This window comes from Mus caroli, unplaced genomic scaffold, assembly GCF_978045245.1.
Source record: "Mus caroli unplaced genomic scaffold, Mus_caroli_1 scaffold_3, whole genome shotgun sequence".
Lineage (NCBI taxonomy): Eukaryota > Metazoa > Chordata > Mammalia > Rodentia > Muridae > Mus > Mus caroli.
Genome location: NW_028227258.1, coordinates 74,859,992 through 74,884,195, shown reverse-complemented (window position 1 = coordinate 74,884,195; position 24,204 = coordinate 74,859,992). Strand labels below are relative to the sequence as shown.

The 24,204-nt window shown below is 47.1% G+C and overlaps 1 protein-coding gene across 4 annotated transcripts in view; it reads right to left on the bottom strand.

Moving 5' to 3' along the window:
- Nucleotides 1–24,204, bottom strand: part of Kirrel1 (kirre like nephrin family adhesion molecule 1) — a 95,931-nt gene that overhangs the window by 52,657 nt on the left and 19,070 nt on the right. For 2 of the 4 annotated variants that reach the window (XM_029475391.2, XM_021157515.2), the window contains exon 2: nt 9,482–9,627. The exons of 1 other annotated variant lie outside the window; for it this stretch is intronic. In XM_029475391.2, the coding sequence (XP_029331251.1) occupies nt 9,482–9,614 (133 nt within the window). In that variant the 5' untranslated portion in view covers nt 9,615–9,627. The remainder of the gene's footprint in view (nt 1–9,481; nt 9,628–24,204) is intronic. One more of the 4 variants, XM_029475392.2, reaches the window with a different exon arrangement.

Below are 24,204 nucleotides of genomic sequence, written 5' to 3'. Positions count from 1 at the left end.
AGAGCAGGAACACTGGACCAACTCCCAGTGCTAAAGGCTTTAGTGTATGCAGTATGCAGACAGCCTGGCTCTTAGCAGCGACTCAGCAAACAGTGCAGTAGTATGAAGAGATGGGATTACCAAGTGACTCCTAGCCCATATAGTCTCACCTGGTTCCTACCTCTCCTACTTCACACGAGGAGGCTGAAGCCACCAGTAACAGGGCGGAGTGACGGAAATGTCTGTGAAAGACTCCTAATGTAATGTCCTAGCACTCTCTCAAGGAAACAGGAGGCAAGAGAGGTACAAAGAGGGTACAAAGGTCAGCCTCACTCCGTGCTTTGAACTTCCAGGCTGGATCTCCTTACCAACAGGTCACTGGTAACCTTGTGCTGTGGCTTCTCCTATCTGAGTCACTTTCCCCAGGGGAAGGATCACAGGTCACTGTCAGGAGCTCCTGGCGGTCTAGACTGTCCTCTGTTCTCAGGGTTGTGGGAAGCTATCTTTGCTTTCTCTGCTGACACTGCTATTCCAGTAGACCCTGGCTCATGTACGTCTTCAAATGAGTACGAGTTGGAGCCGTGACCTGCCTTTCAAGGGCTGGGTCTGCTCTCCGACACAGACTGGGAGCCCCGCTCCTACTCTATCTATTCCTGCCAGCTGAACCTGGAGACGAGGGCTTACCGAAAGGCCTCAGTAAATTTGGTTAAGGGAGCAAAATCAATGAGAGGCTGAATGGGCGAACTTGAGTATGACATCACTCCCCCAGACCCAGGCAAGAGCAGAGGAGCTGCCCAGAGGGAAAACACCCGCAGAGAGACCCTGTCCCACACTCCCAGCACGACAGCCTCCTGGGCATCAACTGTCACCTTTTTTGGAGCTCTGCTTTTAAGCACATCAACAGCCGTGAGGAGATGGCATGGTTGCCAAAAAAACAGAAACCAAACACATCAAAACAAACCAACAGAGAAAACCATAACAACACTACCCACAAGTGACAAACACCGTTCTCTCTCAAGAGCGAGACAGACTCGCTCCCTACCTCTGGGACCTCCCTCAGAGCTCAGCACATGAACACATGTATCAACCTCTAGGCCATCTGGAAAGAATGTCCTGAAAGAGGCAATTCATATCTCATAGGGCCAGACAGTTTTTATACCATAGGCATATTTACACATGGAATCAGGAGGAAGAAAACAAATGTCTTAAGACATAGGGTCCCGGGGGCTGGAGAGATGGCTCAGTGGTTAAGAGCACTGACTGCTCTTCCAGAGGTCGTGAGCTCAATTCCCAGCAACCACATGGCAGGTCACAACCATCTGTAATGGGATCTGATGCTCTCTTCTGGTGTGTCTGAAGAGAGCAATAGTATATTCATATACATAATAAAAAGATAAATCTTTAAGCTGGGCGTGGTGGCACATGCCTTTAATCCCAGCACTTGGGAGGCAGAGGCAGGCGGATTTCTGAGTTTGAGACCAGCCTGGTCTACAAAATGAGTTCCAGAACAGCCAGGGCTATACAGAGAAACCCTGTCTCGAAAAACAAAACAAAACAAAACAAAACAAAACAAAACAAAACAAAACAAAACAAAACAAACAAGACATAGGGTCCCCTCCAGACAGTAGCCTCGGGGATCATGGGAGATCCAAGGGAACAGCCTGGTTTGAAGCCCGGATGTAGGGGCAGAGTAGAAAGGGGAGCACATTGGAACACAGAGGCTTACTTGTCCTGGGACCCCATACCCCTGCCCCAGTTTGCTACCTCATCCCATCTGTCCCCTGTCACTCTCCTGTCTTCTAATCCCAGTCACAAGACAGTGCTACTGTTTCCTCTACCTGGTGGGAGCTGGGGGCAGTAAAGAGAGCAAAACGCACATGCTGTGCATCCAGCAATTTTACCACTGGCAATTGGTTACAGAAAACTAACTGAGAACTCCGTAGGGTCATAAAGGTAAGAGAATGTCTAAGTGTTTCCATTTCACTCTCTCCTAGACAGTTCCAAGGCAATCTAGATCCAGGCATTGTCAGCAGAGCCCAAGCACTTATGATGCAAGACCAGGTAGGCTGAGCTTGGGAGTGGAGAGGAAGCCTCAGCATTTGAAGGGATGGTGGCGCTTACCTGTCCACTCTCCCAACACAATCAGCAGTCCCCATTCAGCACGCCCAGCATGTGTCTTCTTTTCCTGAGCTTGGCTGCAGCAGGGCTTACTCATGAAGCAACACTAACACTTCCTCTTTTCCTGATCTGCTATTGAAGAGCAGTTCTTTATGGTCAATGGGATGCTGCCTCTCCATTCATCTTAGACTAGGCGTTGGAGCTAAAGAATATTCATTAAGGACTTACTATGTGTCATGCTCCTAGATCCTGAATTGGTGAACAAAACAAAGTCCTTCCCTGGTAGTCATAGCTAAGGGTCCATCTACTTAATGTCCCTTCCACATGACCTAGGATTTTTTTTCCCTTGCCCAGGCCATCTGAAATACTGTTTATGTTATCTTCAGTGTATGGGAGGTCTGAGGGACCAGATCGATTTATTTTCTTATGGCACACTAAGAAGCATCCCTAAAAGAGGAAGACAAAGTGTAAAGGAATCTGGAGATGCCAGTCCTTCCTGTGACATTTTGTCTGCACATCCCAACGTTTATCCCTACTTACAGGTTTGCGTTTCTTGATTGTCCTCTGTCCACTCCCACCATCACTATCTGACACTTCCAGTGACTGGAGGACCAGACCTTTCTGCCTCCATTCAGCCCAACACCAGGACAACAACAATAAGAGGCACATCGTGGCAGATGCTACATAAGCACATGTGGAATTGAAGGCCAAGCAGATGAACACGTGGGATGCACATCACAAACCAGAGAGCAGACAGATTCTATACACAGACCTTCTTCCATCAGCTAGGAAGAGATGGCTAGTTTCCTCTCTCAGCGGTTAGGTAGATAAATAGTGAGTCTAAGAAGCACTTCCTGAGAAAGTTGGAAGGCACAGAGCCAGACCCTAATTCAGCTAGAACCACCACCAGCAGCTACCATGACAGTCCTGCTCTGGATCTAGCTGACAGAGTAGAATTGATTCCTGGTGGGGAGGAAGGTTCAAGTGGCTGGGGTCTACTGTAAGGCACTTGGGCTCTACTCTAAGCCCTGGAGAAAGAGACCAGATGCCTAGAGCACTGGAGATGAGCCAGCTGCTAGCTGAGTACCCCAAAGAGAAGCTATGTGATTGGGAACACTGTGTGGTCTGCCAGAGGGTAATGTTCCTTTGAAGCTGAGACATGATGGCAGACAACAATGAAAACCATTGGTCACTTATTGTATAAATGTCTATACCAGGCATTCTGATGACTACATCATGAACACAAAATCCGTATCACATTTACAATGCCCAGAGAAGGCAAGGTGGTTGACCCCTTTCACAGACTGAGGACCCCAGATGGACATGATGGCTCATGCCTGTAATCCCAGCATGCAGAAAGACTGCTATAAATTTGAGGTCAGCCTGGACTACACAGTGAGACACTGTCACACACACACACACACATCTCAGGAAGAAATATTAGAGGGATGAGGTAACTTGGTCAAGGTCCAAGTTACAAGTAGCTGCTGTCTGAGCATCACTGCATGGGATAAGCAGGCCCCACAGCCAAGAGATGCATGGAGTCCCCAAGGGAATAGCTAAAAGAGACCTTAGCACAGACCTCACTGTGGCTTACTGGTAGACCTACCAAGATGCCTCAGTCAGATAAAAGCTACAAAGCCCTCTCAAGCTGCAGACCCTCACTCCCATTTGATGCCCCCTTTGGTCTCTCCTACAGAGTCTTTCTTCTTTAGTCAGCTTGCTCTCCACCCTAAATGGTCTTCTCTTTCCTCTTTAAAACCAGGGAGTAGGAAAGCTCCCAGCTATTGGGCTATCTTATTCATCTGCCAGCCTACCTTCTTGCTTTTAAGCAGAAGACCTCTGCCCTCCGTAGATTGACCAAGGTTATGTCAATCTCTCTAATAAGTAGGACTCTAAAGTGTCCATCACAGCCCTCTTCTTAGGGACTGTGCCTTACCCTAGACAACTCACATTACCCATGAACCCATGGATTCCTCTTCATAGAGCTTGCTATTTATTTTCTTTCTTGTAGACCCTGTCTATCTGGAGGGTTTCAGGAACCCATTCTGTCTGCCATCTGTAAATAAATACAGGACATCATGCCTCCTGTGCCAGCCTGTAAATGAGCTTTGTATTCTTCATTCCAAAGCAGCTCTGTAAACCTATCCCACTGTGTACTCTCTATGATCTGTAGTGTCCATCTAAAGAAGTTCACTAGAAAATATGTCTAGAACAATGAATGAATAAATGAATGAATGAATGAACAGTTTGAAATTCCTCACTCTGATTCTATGCTCCAAAGTTCCTCTTGCATTGCAGTTGTAAATTCTGGTTCTTTGATTTGTAAAATCAAGACTCAAGGTTTCTTCTACATTGCAAACACAAACAAGCTCTCAGGCTTTTGGATTATCCCTGGGATCTCTTAGCCTGGCTGTTGCTTTAGGGAAGTGTCTCTCAGAATCTTGGCTGCCTGTATCCATGAGGATTTGAGGACTAACTGAAAACTTATCCAGGGCATAAATCTACCCCTTGGCTTGGTGCAATTCTGTAGTATGCTTTAGCTTTCTAAATGTCTCTTTAAGGGGCAAGAGCATGTCCCTCCAAATTACTGGGATATAAACAAGATCTACATGATGATACTCGCCTGCAACCCCAGCATTTTAGAGGCTGAGGCAGGAGGATAACCTCAAATTCAAGGCCAGCCTGGGACTCACAGTGAGGTCTAAGATACACTGAGCTACAGGGGAAAACCCTGTCTCGAAAATAAACAAATAAAACAAGCCACCCAAACATCCAGTTGGTGGAGTTAGCCACATGGTTTCTGTCTCGCCATAACACGGTCCGGCTCCTTCATCATGAAGATTACAAGGAAGCCTAAGAGACCGTGGTAAAAGGAGCCAGAAATAGAGAGAAATGAGTTTGGGTTTCAGATAGTCCCTCATTTCTCTAGATCTTACTGCTTGTACAGAAAATAGAAAATGGGATCATTAATTCCTATTTAACAGACCTCTGTGTGAATTAAAGTAAACCAGGCAACAGTAAGTAGAAGTTGACAGTGTCTGGTACAGACAACAGAGAAGAAACTCACAACTTCATTCTCTCCTGCTGGAATTCTCTCCTTTGTTCCCATGGAGCCACGCTCCCCTCCCCCACCTTTGGTTTCCACTGGAGGGCAGGTTCTTACTTTAGTCCTGATCCCTTCCCTCCATTGGGAGGAAAAATGTCAGAGTCACCAGCAGGGCTGTGTGAAACTGCTGTGAAGCCAAGTGTGCAGGTGTGACCACAGAGCACACAGGTGGCTCTCCTTCTGAAGCACACTGCCTCAGGCAGTCCCCAGGGGGCTGTTCTCAACAGGTTTCTTTTAAAAGAAAAACAGAAACTGCCAAATGATAAGTAATCGACCCATTAGGAGGATGCTTAAGAGCAGCCCAGACAGGAGACAATGGCGGGCAGCTGCTAAACGTGCCGGTTTCTGTTCTGAGGGTTCCAAGACCCTTGAAAGCAAAGGAAAGGTCAAAGCAACAGCAATTTTAAAAATGAAAAGCAGAAATAAAGAGAAGTACACAAATAAAACACCACACACACACACACTACACACACATATACCACACACATACACTACACAAACACTACATGCACATATATACCACATAGACAGCACATACATATTCTCACACACCCATATACATATACTCATATACACCACACACACAGCCAACACACATACACCCTCCCACACACACACCACATCACACACATAAAGCTCATGTCACTAACTAGAGTATACACAAAACTTAGTTAGTTTTCTTTCTCTAGCATGTATTGACCCCCCTCTCTTTTTTTAAAGGTATGTGAATATTTTGCCTGCATTTCGATGCTGGATGCCTATGGAAGCCAGAAGAAGGAGCAGGATTCTCTAGAACTGAAGTTACAGGTGGCTATGAGCCACCATGTGTGTATGGGGAACGTGAACCTGGGTCCTGTGGAAGAGTAGCCAGTGCTCTTAGCCATTGAGCCATTTCTTCAGCCTTGCAGGGGTTTTATTTTAGTGAAAGAAAGAGTTCCTTTACATGTGGTGGGATGGAAAACAAACATGATTTTCTAGTATATCTGGATGGGCCCAAACCCCTAAGCGTGCTTGCTTTAGCAGTCTACGGTGAGGCCATCCATGAAGAGCTCCTGTTCTTTAGCACCGAAAGAATAGAAATAGCAAGAAATAATTGCTCTTGTTGATAAGCAGCTAAGCACTCATGGACCACTTCCTCATCCATTTTAACTTCCGACCCACAAAATCTCAGAGATGCTCAGTGAACCCGAGTCCTCACAACTGGCCAGAGTCTATAAGCCAGAACCCACATCCGATTCCTCTCAATAATTTGGACTTGAAATGTTTCTAGTAGCTCATGGATTGAAGGCGTGCTCCCTAGTCTGTAAGACTATTGAAAAGTTGGTGTCACCTTTAGGAGATGGAACCTAGAGGAAGAAAGCTGGGTCAATGAGCAACGATGATAGCATGCCAGGTTCCCCTTTTCTTCCTTATTTGCTTCTTATCTCCCATAACGTAAGTGCCTTCCTATGCTATGTGCCCCTGCTAGGACAGACTGACTCATGAAAAGCCCAAAAGCAAAGAGCCAACCAACCATAGACCGAAACGTCCAAACTTCTTTTTTTATAGTCATAGCCATTTTTTTATAGCGATGAAAAAGTAGCATGACTGATACATTCTTTTCCTGTCAGATCACACTGGAAAGTAAAAGAACTAGGTAGATGGCTAAGATATTGGGGAACAACTTCTCAACTTGAAGCCCTGTTTATAAACTTCTGAAATATGAAGAATGCAAAGTGCCTGGATGGGTGTAAAAGTGAAAAGGAAACTGGAAAAGGTGTGTCTGTAGGACACTGAGGCAGCTAAAATAGAAAAAGAATGACTGGCTGAGACTTCAGCTCAGTGGTATAGCACATGGCGAGTATGCATGAAGCCCTAGCTTCAATTCCTGATTCTAAAGACCAAAATAACAACAAAAGAGTGAAGAATATTTTCATCTATCTCTGAGCAAGAACTCAATGGTGTGTGGTAACAGGCTGACAGGAGAAGAGACAGCAATGGTAGAACTCCAGAGAAGGACTGAACAACTGCCTCGTGGGCTGGTCATAAGGAAAGCCACGAGTGAGCTTCAAGGAAAGGAAGAGGAGGCACTGCAGAGAAGACCCCAAAGCTCCTGCCTGGCCCAGAACTGGAAGCTCTCCCCTCAGAGTGAAGGAGGAGGGGGCTGGAAAGATGGGTCAGTGCTTAGGGGGGACTTGGTCCTCTCACAGAGGACTGCAGGTCAGTGCCTAGTGCCCATATCAGAGAGTTGACTTCAGCTCCGTGGGATCTGAGGCAGTCTTCTGGCATCCTGCATAACTGAGATGCACACATAAGTAGAAAGAAAATAAATCTTTACCAAAAAAGAAAAGAAAAAGAAAGAAGAAAAGGAAGAAGAGAAGGAAGGAAGGAAGGAAGGAAGGAAGGAAGGAAGGAAGGAAGGAAGGAAGGAAGGAAGGAAGGAGGAGAAGGGAGGGAGGGAGGGAGGGAGGGAGGGAGGGAGGGAGGGAAAAAGAAAGAGAAAGAGAGAAAGAGAGAAAGAGAGAAAGAGAGAAAGAGAGAGAGAGAGGAAGAAAGAAAGAAAGAAAGAAAGAAAGAAAGAAAGAAAGAAAGAAAGAAAGAAAGAAAGAAAGAAAGAGGGAGGGAGGAGGAAGGCAGGCAGGCTGCTTTATGCATTTGTTCAAACTTTACTCTGCCAGATGGAGGCATGACCCTGGTGGCCCAATTCCTGGCTGTACCTCTACATCTCTTGCCCCTAACTGGCCTCCTTATCAGAGCAACAAGAATCCTTGCTCCAACTTCTCAACAGATCTACTCCCCAACTACATGCCAAATGCCTAATACTTAATATGTTTTGCATATGCAGGTGTACAGTATTGTGTTTGGCATTTGTGGAGTTCCTGTGTGGTAAGTATGTGGTGTATGTATGATGTGTGTGGTGTGTTTGAGGTGTGCATAGTGTATATGCTGGGGGAAGTCTTGCTTACGTAGCCCAGACTGGCCTTGAACTCACGCACACATGCAGACACCTGCCACAGTAAACGTGTAGGCAGGAAACAACTTATTCAAGAGTTTATTCTCTCTGTCCACCATGTAGGTGAGTTCTAGGGAGGAAATTTGGGTTAACAGACAGTATTAAGTGCTTTTGCCTGCTGAGCCATCTCACCAGCCCATCTCCTTCATAATTCACTGGGTATCCTCAAAAGACAAAGTCAGAGTCCTTCCCTCTATGTTTTTACAGTCAATGAACAAGGTATAATCAGTATTACAGTAAGTTCACAGAGTTCAGAAATCACACACCACACAGACTCTCCCTGTACAGGTAGCCCTCCTCACTACACAACTGCAAGACAGGCACCATTGTCTGATGAGAAAACTAGTGGCTCCAGAAGACTCAACGGCACAGGGGAAGGTAACGAAGTGATTGCATTTAGTGACTTCTGATTGACCTATCGACCCTGGGCCCTATAAAAGGTACCCAGGAAGTACCACTGGTAAATCCAGACCAACTTCAGTTATAAAAATTGAATCGAGACTCTCAAAATCTCAAGGACATTTGTGTGTGTGCATGTATAGGATGGGAAGAGGGAAATAATAAAAGGGAGGGGGAGAGACGGCAGAGGAAGCTTAAGAATCAAGGTATCTGCTGGCAACAAAGGGAAGCGTCTTCCTTCTCCTTCTCCACTAGGGAAGACATCCCGCCACCTGTTTCCCATCACAGCCTTCAATTCCCTCCTCATTCAGGGGACCTGAAGCACAGAGCCGGCTCGCTGATTGATTTAAGTTTAATTCATTTGTGTAATATCCCTGTTCAGAGCAATGTCTAATTAACACTTTTGTTGGGGGGAATAAAACCTCCCATATTCATTAATGAATGGGGGAAGGGAGGAGAAGCCTTTGCAGGCAGCAACCCAGAGTCTACAGGGCTGGCTCTATCTTGGAGATGTCTTAATGAGACATGTCTTCATAATGGGATTATTGCTCCCTTTGGACTAGAAGAAGCAAATGGGGCTGGGATCAGCTAGGGAATGGAGAGTCAGTAGTCCATGAGTCAGCAGGGCTGGGGGACCTGGATTCTGGAAACTTCATTCAGGGAAGGGATACAGGGCTAGCAAGACTCTCTCGGAGCTGCTCTCTCCTGACTACACTTCCAAGCCTCCCCAGGCCTGGCAGAGAGAAACCATATCACAGATTTGTTTACGACATCACAATCTATAACATGATGCTTTATAAATGTTAGCTTACACATTTCTGGAAACGACAAGTGACCAACACTGTTTAAGAGGCAAAGACTCTCAGAGAAATGGAGAAACTCACCCAAAGTCACAAAGATAAGATAAGCAACGACTAAGTGTGGAGCCCACATCTTCTGACTCAGAAACCTGGGCTTCTCAGGGAGCAGGCTTGATTGGCAGGTCATTAGACGTGTGCTAGGGCTCTCCAGAGTCATTCCTAAAGCCCTGCTGGGGATGAATGCAAAAAAGACATTAAGGTATGAACCTCAGCTTCCAGTGAAAGAGGAATCAGCTAAAATTATATGCAAGAGTCTAGGGCTGGAGAGATGGCCCAGCAGTTAAGAGTACATGACATGGGCTATCCCAGCAAGAGTACATCCCAGAAGCCATGTCAGGAAGCTCACAACTTGCCCATGACTCCAGCTGCAGGGAATTTGATGCCTTCTTTTGGCCTCTGAGGGTACCTGCATTCATACATACACACACACACACACACACACACACACACACACACACACACACACATAAATAACTTTTTAAAATGTGTCTTAAAATTATAATTATAAATTTCATTTATTATAAAATCACAGTAAGAGTTTGAAGTGAGGGTGGGGGGTGGCAGGGAGCTCTCAAGGGACTGTCAGAGGAATCTCAGTGCTCATTTGAGTGGCCTTAGGGGACCTGTGCACCCTGCCCAGGCTTCTATTTTTATGCCTGAAGAAGAAGCCTCACAAACCATGCCTTGCCCAATACAAAGGATTTGTCGAGGTCCAATATGCATAAAGGAGAGGAGAGAGACAGCAGCCACAGGCCCACAATGAGGAGAAGAGATTTTCACAGCTCATCATCCTACATTTTAAAATGTTTGCACCACGTGCATTTAGCTCCTAAAATTATAAATTAAAATTTCACAAGACGACTTTAAGCCCCCAGGTTATACATTTTTACACATATAATCCCACTGAATTCTCTGGGCAGTCCTGTGTGGTAGAGATAATTTTCTCAATTGCCTATGAAGCAACGGAGGCTCAGCAAACACTAGATAAGTCAGCTGGCCTCAGATATGTGACTAACTATTCGGTGGCCCAGGATTAAAATTCTTATCTTTCTGATTTCAGAGCTGCAACCTCATACTTTCCCGACATTAATTATATATGCTTATTCGATATTAAAAGCTCAGTGTTAGATGAAATTGCTATATATTGAAGAATAAATTTCACTATATTGCAACGGGTGGAGGGAGCTGAGACTCTCTCATCATTATCTAAACATAGGATCCCATAACTATTCGCCTTACACAACCTATTCAACTGCCCACTGGCCGCATGAAGAAAACTATTTTAAAAATAATATATCTATACTCTTAAATATGCACTTTTGTATGTGCACACGTGGGGCAGATGGCAGCTGCTGCTTATTTTAATGGTAAGGGGAAGGGAAAATTAGAATGGCTATTGAACATGTCCGTCCTGTGCAGCATGGAGACCCACCCAGGCAACTTGCCTCACAGAGTCTAGTAAATAGTGTAGATTCTTCCTCTAACTCCTCTGTCTACTGCCCTAGGCATTCAATCCAGGCCATTGTCTCTGGTTTTGACCATGGTCCATGCAGGCACGGGTGGGCCACATGTATCTCTTCACATGTCCACAGTGAGCCAGACACAGTTATGTGCTTAATAAAGGCTTGTGCAGACAACCACAAAGACAAAGATCATCTTTTTAACGTATAGGGAAGCAAGGCTTAATGTTTCAGCATTCAGTGTCATAGGTAAAACACACAGGAAACTCTTGGAGAAGGTCAGGGTCTGCAGCCTGGCCTCTCTGTCATGAGTTTACCAACTGGAAGATGGAGATAATATCTCTTCATGGACTTGCAGTGAAAATCACACATAGAAACTGTGAATCCCTTACTAAATGGAAGATCATTATGTATCAATAAAAAGGAGAATAGACACCAAGGATGCATATAACTGTTATAGTCTTGCCTAGCTTGCACAAGCCCTTGGTTTGATATCCAGACAAAAATAAGGAGAAAAATAAATTTTAAAAATAGGTAGGCAAGCAAACCCTCAAGATGGTGCAGTCCCCAAACTCCCAGCAGGAAAATGACTCCTGGGCGCTGCATTTCCAGCATCAGAAACTGCTTTGTTCACCCTGGTCCCTGTGCCTTACATAAAACTTGGCACACCAGCAAATGAGAGAAATACCCTAGAGAGAAAGTCCTAAAGCTTGCTGGACCCAGCTAGGGAGCAATTAAACAGGAAAGGAACGGCCCAAGCTTTCCCTAAATTCCATCAAACTTGCATCAGCTCATCGCTAGCCATTCTGGGAGGGACACTTCGCTCAGGTCCATGTCACCACCCCACCCCAGCATTACACAGGCTTAAATGACAAACCAGTTAGAGCAAATTACGGTGCAGTTCACCCTGAGGACACAGGTGACCATGGGATCTTGGGCAAGCAGACAAGGCCAACCGAGTCACAGTGTGGCTGGGGTACAAAGGCTGTGTTTTACAGAAGGCGAAGGTCAAGGGTCAGTCGTGGAGAAAGCTGGAGCAGACAGAACAGTTATCTGCTATGTTTCACGCCTGGTGGCAGAAGTGAGCAGGCCCCACCTCGAGGACCAGGGGGAGTTACAGGAGTCGCATTAGCCCTCCTGAGAATGTGCTGTGGAGATGGGAGCACTGGTCTTTTCTGAAGTTGCCAGGTTGCCTCCTGGGGCTTCCCCAGACCTGTTCCAAAGACTGAAATCCTATTTATTAACTTACCCCAAAGGTTAAAACCTCCCCCAGACTTTCTCATAAAACCTGATTTCTGCCACTCAGAGCTTCCTAGTTACGCTACTCATCGGGCAATTCAGCGTCTCTGGCCTTGCTCTGAGGAGACCTACTATGCACTAAGTTCCCAGCCTGTCCTGCTCCCCCACAGCTATTACTAACAAACAAACAAACACCAGCAAAGGCTCTAGGGCAGCCTGTCTGATTCGAAGCCCACCATCTTGTCACATCCTATCTGTGACTTTGGATAGTGTCTTAGGGTCTCTCTGTGTGTTAGATACCCCTTGTCAAATAGTGCGGCTAATTAAACAGCCTCCTAAAATCACTTGCTGTCACTTTGGAAGGTACCAACGCACGGTTAGTGCATGCATGTGGAAAACAACACGCAGAAACTGACTCAAGACCTTGCAGGTGATTATAACCAAGTCTGTCTGACTTGAAAATCCATGTTAGCCTCAACTTTGATGTCATCACATTTCTCAAAGCCCGCTGCCTTCCATCTCTCATGAACTTGCATCAGGCTATAACCCCCTCACGGAGCAGGATCTCCAAACCACCTTTCTGTACTCCATAAGGCCTAGTGCATCAGCCAGAGACCCAAAAACAGGGAGAAAGAATACCTTAGTTCCAGGGGTCAGCATCTCCCCTCGGTAATGGCCGCGTGAGAAGCATTAGTACAGACAGACAGAAGAGGTACACCACAGAGCTCCTGGAGAGGAAAGCCATGACTGTGGCCATTTCCTCTCGCCTGCTTCTCCTGTGGCTTCTGGCCTCCTCGAGACTATCCAGAACTCACCTGAGAGAAAATTAGGACCCCAAACTCCAAGGAAATTAGTGCACATTCTGTCATAGCAGCCAGGCCATGCAGCAGAAATGCAAATCTGCCTCCAGGGAGACATGGGGGGGGAACCCTTCTTCACCCTTCACCACAGTTAACTACAGATCCTGCCCTGCCCTGCACCATCCTAGTGCCAAGCCACTTCCTGCTGCCCTGCTGCCTGGCCCAGCAGTTCTTGGACCACAAGATGCCCTGCTGCTCAGGAGGGTGGAGGCATACTAGAGAGTGTAACAGGCATGGTTCTCTGGCCTTGTATTTTCCTCGCTCTCTTCCTCTCACACCCCATACTTCCCTGGCCCTTTCTTTTCCCTCCCCCCAGGCTCTCAGGCTCAAGGCTCCTTTGCCCACCTTGCTCACTCACTCTATTCATCCTGTCCCCAGCTTTCTCTTACTACCTCCACTTCTTTTCTCCACAGCTTCCTTCTCAGAGCCCCACCTCCATCTCCATCTCCCCTTTGTTTCTCTTCTCAGGCCCTGACCGCCCTTTCTCCTGCTGCAACCTTAGCTAGCTTGCTCAGAGGCCAGCTTCACTTCCTTGCTTCTGCAGTCTTGTTCCACCCGCCCCCTTCTCAGCCCCACCCAGCGGCCCCTCACTGGTGTTTTCCTCTTTTTCCACACTCCCCTTCTCAGGATTTCCTCCCTTCCTGCTCCCATCCACCCTCCTGCCTCTCTTATTCTAGCACTCAATGAAGAGGTATTTGTGCACAGTTCTGGCCTGGCGGGAGAGCTTGGTAAATCTCTGGAAGACCTGGCCAGCGTTAGTGTAGCCCAAGAGCCACTTGCAAGCAGCAAACAGGGAGTCCAGGGACAATTTAAAGTTTGTGGAGTCAGGGCTAAGGATGCTGTCTCCACCCAGAGGCAGTGCCCCAGACTTTGTGGAGAGTGGGTGCAGGTCAGCTTGGTGACAGGTACCTGCCAGCCACACCTAAGCGGCCACATCTGCTGTTAAGGAAGTCTAAATAAAGGGAGACTCCAATTGAGATGGCTTCTTCATTTAAGGGCAAGAAATTCCAACTTCTGATTAGCCTCATTTGGCTACACTGTCTCTGGTTTCAGTCCTGAGGTCAGTGGAAGCTGAAGGGAGAACACCTGACCTCTTTCTCCCAGCCTGCCTCCTTACTCTGTAGTCCTCTGGAAACTTCCACTCTCCTGTCTGGTTTTCTGTAGCTGGCACTGAAGACCTTACCACAGTCTTCCTCAGGGATCCCCATGTTATTTACTCATGATATGAGTTCCAGGCCCTTGTCTCTCTCTCCTCCCTCTTTATTTTCAAGCTCTGTTTTGCTAAGATGGTCTAAAGGAAGGGATATCTTCCCTAAGAGTATAACTTGAACATTTCCTTCCCATTTTCTAAAATTGCACTCCTTCCAAGAAATCTTTCAATTGACTTGACCATAAATCTGGGAGAGACCTGAGGAATTATTTAAGTCCATCTTTATTTGTACATAAGACCCTGATTGCCAGTGTAGTGCTATACATTGCTCAGTCCATGTGGTGGTTTAAAGATGATGCCCCCCCCCCCAGGTTTGTATGTCTGAGTAATTGGTCCCCAATGTGGTGGAACTGTTCAGGAAGGATTAGGAGGTGTGGCCTTGTTGAAGGAGGTGTGTCACTGGGGGTGGGCTTTGAGGTTTCAGACAACTCATGCCATTCTCAGTGTTCCCTCTGTGACTTGTAGATCAAGTCATCAGCGGCTGCCCTAGCTGCCTGTCTCCATGCCTTCACTCCACCATCACAGGCCCTAAGTCTCTAGGAGCCCAATTACAACACTTTCTCTTACAAACAGCCTTAGTCATGATATTTTGTCACAGCAATATAAAAGTAACTAACACTTACAGAGAGCATCTATTGCCAATGAAAGAAGTTGTCCAAATCTTCCGTTTCCTGTTTCTTCTGCTTGATCTCTCTCTCTCTCTCTCTCTCTCTCTCTCTCTCTCTCTCTCTCTCTCTCTCTCTCTCTCTCTCTCTCTCTCTCTCTGCTGCCTGCTACTCAAAGAAGGGACAATTGATGGCCCTGCCTGGTGGGTAAGGGATTCTGCTCTGCCTTAAAGTGCCTTTCTACATAGTCAATCAATGTGCTATATTTGATTGAATGTTGTTGGTGTTAAACAAAACCTTGTTTAACTGTGAGCTCTTAGGAAGACTGTAAGCACATTGTGTTCATTCACCTTTTCCTCAACACCTAACTGTACCTGGCACCCTGCAGAGGCCGGCCGCAGTGACAGTCAAATGAAAACATGTTGTTGATATCTAGAACAACAGATATGTGTCAACAGGGGGGTACAGGGGAAACGAAATGACAAAGTCTGGCACAGTCCACGCAGAGACAGCGATCACCCACACTCCCCAGCATCTCAAAGGACAGTTGGGCTACAGAAGGAATGGCGATGGACACCACTTACGCTTTTGCCCTTTACAAGATCACGGCATGACCATCCAGGCCAGGGACTTTGCATCTGGGTGGAACTCTTCATGGCTGCAGGCCAAACCAGGGAGAACTGTAGAAGACACCTGGAACCCTATCATTGAGTGGGCCCCACTGGAACCCTATCATTGAGTGGGCTCCACTGGCTCTTCTCCACCCTTCCCATCCCAGGTTCAAGATCTAGCCTCATTTGACCCACACTGAGCATATATATATAGATCAGGAATCCTGGGAAGGAGCAAGCTGGAAGCCAGCTAGGCCCACATCACTTCAGCAGAAGCCCTGTAGACACCCTCACACAAGACAGAGAATGATGAGTATGGTGGAGGGGTGGAAGAAACCTGGTCCAAGAGAGCCTGCCTGCCTGAACACGTGGCCTTTGGCCTCCCTCCCATCCAGTTACTGCACTGTCTCACTTCATCTGTACCTGGCACAATCTCACTAAGATTATATGGGGAGTTAGTTCACTTCTTCCCAGGGCCTTCCATTTTGGTGGTAAGGAAAGATCCAGGACAAGTCCTGACTTTTAGGAGTTGGCACATCTGCAGCAGGGATGCAGGAGTGGTTAAGGTCACTCTAGCCAGTGCAGCTCTGGGGGCCAAAGACAATAGGTGGGGCTAGGAATCTAGCTCACTTGTCTCGTGTGTAAGAAGCTCTGAGTTCTGTCTCTAGTACCACATAAACTGGGTGCCATGGTATAGGCCTTTAAGTCAGCTCTTAGGAGGCAGACAGAAGAAGGACAGAAATTCAGGTTATCCTTGACTACATAGTGAGTTTGAAGCCAAGCCTACATAAAAGACTAGGAGAAACACACACAAATCTACATAAAAGACTAGGAGAAACACTCTCTCTCTCTCTCTCTCTCTCTCTATCTCTCTCTCACACACACACACACACACATACACATGTACACATGCAACCATAACAAAACAGTGGCGGCACTTAGCCATAGCAGGAAGAACCTTTGCTAGAATGGAAGTCAGTAGTCAGGTCTTCCAGCCTGGCTAAGCAGTGTGCTTTGAACAGGTCACATTCCTTTTCTGGTCTTCAGTTTTCTAACCCAGGAACCAGATCATCTCTAAGGTCCCTTCCAGAACTGACACCCTGGAATAGGGTAGGTATTCAACACAACAATCTCTGTGGCAAGATTCCCTTCTTCTGGATATCTATAACATTGTTCTCCACATCCCTCCACCCTTCTAGCTGCGTTTAGTGGGAAATGGCCTCTCTAATCTTCTTCGATTCTTACCTTCCCCCATCCAGGTGTTTAGCAATTGGAATATAGCCTCCCTAGCTGACCTACTGTTCAAGAACCCATAGAAGCTGCTCACTAAGAAGCCAGGTGCATATGGCTTTCCCAAGCTCCACCCCTCGGCCACAGTCACTCACACACCTGGAGTGGATTTCTTTCCTCTCCTGCAACCCAAAACTCTTGGCTCCTTTGAGCCTTGCTGTGAATTTAACCTTGTTCAGAAAACCTAGCCAAACCAGCACCATCCACATCACAGTCAATCCTATTTCCTGTCTTTCTGGTGTTTAACACCTTGAGTAACATCATATGTATCTGCAGCATATGTATATATGCTGCATATAATGTATGGTTTGAATTATATGTGCATCATACATATATACATAGATGTAAGCATATTTATATCTCTATATCTATATCTAGCTATATATGTAACAATGGGTGTTCTTCTGAAAGCTTCAGGTTAACAGTGGGACTAAGGAGAGTCCCACCCATTCCTTCCACTACTGTCATGCTATAAACTTCCTAAGGGCCTTGTGGTCTTCTCCAGAAGGTGAGACTACAGAAAGGTAAAAACATACAAATGTAACTTATTATGGAAAGGAGATGGTACCCAGTGGAAACTCATGGGTATGTGTGGCCTCCCTTCCCCCAGCCTGGAACCTGCCTGCTCAAGGGTGGAGCTACCGGCTCATTCGTCCTGCCACGCCCACTGCTGGAACCTGCCTTTGCTGCCTGGAGTCACACATGTTCGTCCTGCTACTGGACCCTGAGTTACTTGGCGGGAAATTGGGTTCCCTCCCCCTTCCTTTATAAACTGGGTGTCTGGAAATATTAAATTGAGTCTTGATCAGAATGTTGTCTTGACTCCATTGTTTCTTCCGCCCCGTCTAGTTTCCTCTCTTTCAGCCTGAACTGCCATTTTCAGTTGAACCGTTCGTGTTGTGGACCGCAGGCGGGCCGCAACAGGTATGAATGCTTCTTTCCACCCACAGACACACAAAAAAGTTACAGGTAAGAGGAGCTTCAGCTACTGATCATCACCTTTAATTCCAGCACAGGGACGCAGAGGCAGTCAGGTCTATGTGAGATTGAAGGGCAGCCTGGCCACAATATGGAGGTCCAGGCTAGTCAAAGCCGCATAGTAAGACCTTGCCCCCCACCCCCCCCCAAAAAAAAGAAAAGAAAAAATAAAAGTAAAGAAAAAAGTTTTGCCCAGCCCAAGTTTGTCATGTTAGGACTGTTGGAGGCCCGAGGAGGTTAGATAGTTTTTACAACGTTAAGAGCAGACTCAGGAAGAAAACGAAGATGCAGGGTACCTCAGCCACACCCTGGAGAGTCAAACCAGAGGAGTGAAGCAGCCAAGAGGAAAGTTAATAGCACAGAGCCAGTCGAGTGGCTTCTGCTCTCTCAGTGAACCCTGGGTCGTGGTCACCGAGAATGGGGATACAACAGTTGGAAGAATGAAAATATCTCATATTTCTCATTCCCAAAACGGACAGCTCTGGGACACAGCGTTTTTGACGCAATGATTGAGGCTTTGATTGAGATGGCAGCCCACACTGGTCATTTTTAGGCTGTTGAGGTTGGGTCCACAACCTTCTAGGCTCAGCCCATGTCCCAGAATGGGTAGCGACAGCAAGAATCACAGCGGATATGGGCCTGCTGCTTCTTCCTCCTCAGACCCACAATTCCTCCGCTTTTGAGGCAGCCCTATCATCAGCTGTAATGAAACACGGATCTCAGTCATCTACCGTCTATCACGCCACACCAGCAGGGGTGTGGGCCACACTGAGGTCAGTTCTGATTGGCGCTGGAACTCGTGGAGGAGAATTTTTAGCAGCAACTATTATGCTATAGGGAAGATAGCACACACACACACACACACACACACACAAACACACACGGTTTTCATCTTCTCAGAGTACATGTTACATGACAGCATGAATTGCTGAGCTGGAGGACAAACCAGACAGTGTACTGAACATCCATTACAGAGACTCGACAAATGGATAATCTAGCCCTCCAGGACTGGGACGTTAACTCAACAAGGTTGCTATTCTTCCCAATTGTATGTGTGTGTGTGTGTACTTACTGTGGAGCAGCTGCCCTGACACTCCACTATGAGGTTAATAACATAACCAAGTCACATTCTGTCTCCTAAAGAACAGAGAGCACCGGGCAGTAAACAGCTCACTCTAGTTCAGCAGGGACAGAATCTACTGAGGTACAGGCAGTTGCTCTCGAAGCCCAAGGGGATGGAGCAGTTGTTCTTTGGGAAACTGAGAGGGCTCCCTGGAGGGCTTGCAAAATGCATCTGGATGGCAGACTGGGCAGAGGCGGCCTGGACTGCCCTGCGCGGGACACGGAGGGGAGACATGCAAACAGACCCCTATAGCCTAGTGACTTAGGAGGGATCTCATCCCAGGTGAGGCAAAGCACAAGCCTCAGGGGTAGACAGACAGACAGACAGACAGACAGTACCCTTCCTGCCCACTGCTTGCAGCCACCCCTATCTCCTCTTAGTGAGCTTCTTCTTAAGGACCTTTCCTTTCACTGAGAGCTGAAAGAAAAGAAAAAAATTCACCCTGGGAACAAATTCCTGTGCGAGTCCACAACAGTTTATTTTCAACTTCAAAATTACTCAATTCAGCACTAATTTTTCTGGGATTCCCACATCTGGGGACTTTTTCTTCGGGAGGATTGTTACAGTGGGGGCTTTTGTTTCAGCCGGCCGCCCCTCTAAACTCTTTTAATTGAGCCTGTTTTAAAACAAAGGGAAAAGAATCAGGAGAGGAGGCAGCTCCCTTTGCCTCCAGCCCCTTGCCCCAGCTCTGCGGTTAACACTCAGCAATGATCCTACAAGCCTGGAATCTGAGGAATTTCCTGCCTGTGCTCCCTGGAAGAGCTGAGAGAGACCTAGCAATTAGGCCTCCAGTTTCCATTCCTGCCTTCCTCCACCACAGCCAGTGGACTGAGCGAAAAGCTGGTGGAGGGCCAGGGAGGACCGCATCTGTAGGGCCCTGCGGCTGAGACAGCGGTGCCCAAGGTTACTCTCTCCTTCCTTTCTCACCGATCAATCACACCTTTTCCTTTGTCTGCCTGAGAGAGTGGGAACAGTAAGGGACACGAAGAGTTGTAATCCTTCCCGAAGCCATCTTGTTTCTCTCCCCTCAACACCACAGGAGTCCAGGCACTCCGAGGCTGCCCACCCCATCCTCTGGGGCTATTGTCATTCGCCCTAAGCCCACGTGCTCGTCACGGGTCTGTTCCAGGGAGGGAGTGGGTCACAGGACTGCTTGCTCCAGGCAGTATGTCTGTCTAAGGGATTTCTAAGGGGCAGGTTAGAGGCTGTGGACCTCAGTATTTTGGTTCAACTTGGAGACAGAGAGGCAGGAAAATGAAAGGCATTCCCAGGTTGTCTGAAGGAACCACACACAGGTTTCCGTGGGTGCCGCAGCAGCTGTGTGTAGCAGAAGCAAATTTCTCTTCAAATTATGTTTTGTTCCGGCTAACATTGAAATCAGGTCCTATGCTCTCTCAACTTATCAATTGGTGGCTGGATTCCAGGTACTAGGGCAAAAGCAGTCTGGGACTTAAAAACTTGCCACAAATAGTTCCCAAACTGGCCAAGCCAATCCCTTAGCAGGGCCTGCTAGGCCACATCTGTGTGGCCTCCTGCCAGAGCACTGTCCCCCACTTCCTTACCCCTGTAGATTCTAGAGATCCCTGCAGTCCAGGGTCCTGCTGGCAGCACTTCCTCATTTTGGCTGTCTCACAGCACTGTATCCCTAGCTTATATGGAACCTACTTTACAGCAAAGGGTATTCGGAAACCCCTGATCCTCCTGACTCAGCGTCTCGGGCTGAGTGGGAATTAGACCTAGCTAATTGTCTCATTCTTATAATGCATTTATTTATGTGCATTGATGTTTTGTCTGCATGTGTCTATGTGTGGTGTCTGAATCCCTGGAACTGGAGTTACAGAGAGCTATGTATTGTCATGTGGGTGCTGGGAATTGAACCTGGGTCCTCTGGAAGAGCAGCCAGTACCCTCAACCACTGAGCCATCTCTCCATCCCCTAATTGTCTCTTGATAGCCTTCAATAATCCTCCATGTAACTCTCTACTGTCTCTCTTTAGCCACTCAGAGGACATCTCTGAGTTGTCTCTGCCCAAAGTCTCAGAAACGCTAATGGTTGCAGTGACTCAACACCTTCCCTGTCTGCCATCTTAGTCCATGGCGGCAACAGGGCAGTGATCTCCCTGCTGACCAAGAATGTTGCCCAGTCCTAAGCCTTACCAGACCTCAGCTCTGCTCACTGGCTTCTCTTTCCCTCTCCACAAACAGAAGGCTGGGATGACAGCCAGCACTCAAGACCTCTACCCCCAGCCCCTGGAGTCTCTGTAGACTCTTGACAATTCTGACACAGTATGGAATTAAAATGGCCGCTTCCTGCTTCCCCTTCCTTCTCTTGTGGAGTCTTTGCTCTCCACACACTCTGCCAGCCACAGAGGAACCAGACTCAGAAATCCTCCATGACTTCAGTGAGAATAGCCGCTGATCTACACATTTCCTCCAACTCAAGATATTTGCCTTTTGAGGGCCAATTGCCAGTTCCCCCACCCCTGCCCTGCCCTCACATTCCCTTCAAACAAAGCTTTCCTGTCAGGTTTTGACCCTGATGAAGATTCTTAACTGATTTTTTTTTTTTTTGCATTTCCTTTCTCCCTTCCTTTCTCAATTCTGAAGGGTCTTTTGTCTTCTGAGTCAAACAGCTCAGACTGAGGGGACTGGAGAGCTCTCTCTCGCTCTCTCTCACTCTCTCTCTCTCTCTCTCTCTCTTGTAATCAACTGGGAAAGAATGATTCGGGGAGGGGGCGATAGAGGAAGTGGGTATAGGTCTGGAAAATTCAAGGCCAACCTGGGCTATATAAAAATCCTTCTTCTAAAAATAAAAATAAACAAATACAGGTTGTATGTAGGGGGTGGGGGGGCCCAATTATGAAATTATTTTCTTTCTTAAAAAAATCAATGGAAATAAAAAAGGGGGCGGCCTTGAAAATGTGAAAGGAAAAAGAGGACCCTAGAAGGAGAGGGGAGGCAAAAGAAGGAATAGAAAACATGGGAGCCTGCAGACTTCTTGGGCAAAGGAGAGAGACAAGACATGTATCCACTGAGTAGATTCTCCAATTCAGAGGATGAAAAAAAAAGCTGGATTCACTCCAGCTAGTGAGCCTGGGTCTATCAGTCCAACCAGTGATCTCACATGCAATTGTCATGAATGAGTATGGGACTCAGCCAAACAGGGTTCCAAGGTTCCTTCTTAGCCTGGTCCCAGCAGGAGTGGAAGGATTGGTGGCAAACCAACACACACAAAAGAAATGGAACTAGATAGAGCCTCCCCCCTTGAATTAAGGCAGGTGGCTCCCAGCTGAGAAACAAGCCTCTCTGGGGCAGCTCTATGCACCTACTCTGTCTTCCTGAGATGGCATTCTCTCCCTGCCTGGCGGAGCAAAACAGAATCAATGAAATGCTGCCAGTTCTCAGTGATACGTAAGTTTCTCACCCTGAAGATTATCTGTGGGAAAAGAATCTTAATCCCGGGCACCCAGAATGTTTGAGTATGAGCAAGGAATTAGAAGCTTCCCTAAAAAGCATCCAAGTCAACTCGAAAAAGCAAACAAGCCTGGTTAATATCTTCAAACCGACATGAAGCATTCCGCAGTGTGTGTGGAAAAGATGAAAGAAATCAGGTTAGTGGGTGTCAAAATGTTGAGGCACTGTCCAGTATAGTCAACGGGGTGGGGTGTTCACTGCAGGTGACCTTTAATCTGAAGAGTTCTCTGAGGTCTCCAGTCCATCTTTACAGAGCCTCTAATGGAAGGCTAGAGATGATGCGGGTTATTTGTTTCCATGAAACAGTAGTTGGCATTTTCTCTGTTTTCTTACTACTGGCCAAGTGCGACACTGTGTTAATACAGCTTAACTCATTTAATTAGTTTATTTGCTCCATAAAAGATTTGAGGCAACACAAATAGACACATCTGGTCAGTAATATAAAAAGTAAACTAAGAGAGCAGCAAGTGGGAATGGTTACGGCTAGGAGAGGGGAAAGACCACTTAGGTGTGTGTGTGTGTGTGTGTGTGTGTGTGTGTGTGTTTACCAGTGCGTCCTCATGAAAAGATGCTCTCATGGAGAGGCCTAACGTGGGCAACATTGTTCAGTGCACACCAAGGCACCATGACAAACACTCAGCTCAGTCAGGGCAAAAACTATTTGGTCTTGGTTCACAACTTACCACCCTGATGCCTGACTTTCTAAGGGTAAATCTGAGAGTATTTCCAGGAAAGGACTAGAGTGAGCATTCACAGAGAAACTCGCTGTAGCATTAAACACAGCCCCAGCGATGCCTCGGGCAGAATGCTGTTCCTCTGGAGCTTTGGAAGGATGCTACAAGAGCCCTGCCACCCCAAGGCTAGGGCAAGCTTACCCTCCAGAAATATTTTATTTTCTTTATTTTTTTTACCTTGTTCCGAGGAGCTGGGACTACAGGAGGGCAGAGGACTAGACAGGTATGGCTGTGCCTGGAATTCCTGGATGCCTCTTTGAAGTTTTCTTGGTGAGCTAGGGGTGGGGAATGGACGGGAGACACCAGGCAGAAGTAGGCCAGATCTTAGGCCAGTCCCCTGACACATGCAGGACTAAAGAGCCCGCAGTGTGTTACTTAATTATCTGTAAATGGTTTTTGTTCCTGTCTTTAAACATTTACCTCTATTGAATAATCTTCCTCCTTCTACCTCCCCCTTTTACAAGCTATCTCCTTTTCTTTGCTGTTGCTATGGCAACAACTCCAGGCATATAACTGCTCTCAGATTTTAAATAAAAGTTGAGACTTCTCTCTTTCCCTTCCCCCTCTTTTTTCCTCCTTTTTCATCTTTCTAGGGATGAGGCTCGTCTGGTTTCCTCTTCCCTTCACCTTCCTGGCCGCCTTCCATTTCACACCCGGCGGTTTCTTTATCAAGTTCCGTCATTTTCTCTTTGCATCAGCCTCCTGTCTAAGCCCTCTTCTCTGTCTTTGGGCTTCCAAATTGGTCTGAACCTCCTGGTAGCCATGACAGCAAGAGTTGAGCCCCTGAGGAGGCATGGGCACAAAGGCTTATCTGGGGAAAATGGGGGTCCTGCTGGCAGTCCAGGGCCTGGGGAAGGGTCATCCTATGCTCCCGAGGGTTCACAAGCTTCCTCTCTGAACCTTAAATCCTTCAGTGGCCATGGGCAGCAGGGTCCTTATATTGCCAACCACCCGACACCCAGAGAGGACTTTCAGATCTGCACAGGGAAGGCAAAGCAGGGCGGGCTGGGGAGAACTGGAGGAGGCAGGAGTTTTCTAGCATGTGCTGGTGGCTACTAAGACGTTATGGTAAGCAGGGCCAGGAGGGGAGGCTATGGTGGAGCCCGCAGCTCTGATCCTCACCCTGGAGCCTCCTTATTCTCCATGTTTTTATTTGTATCATTC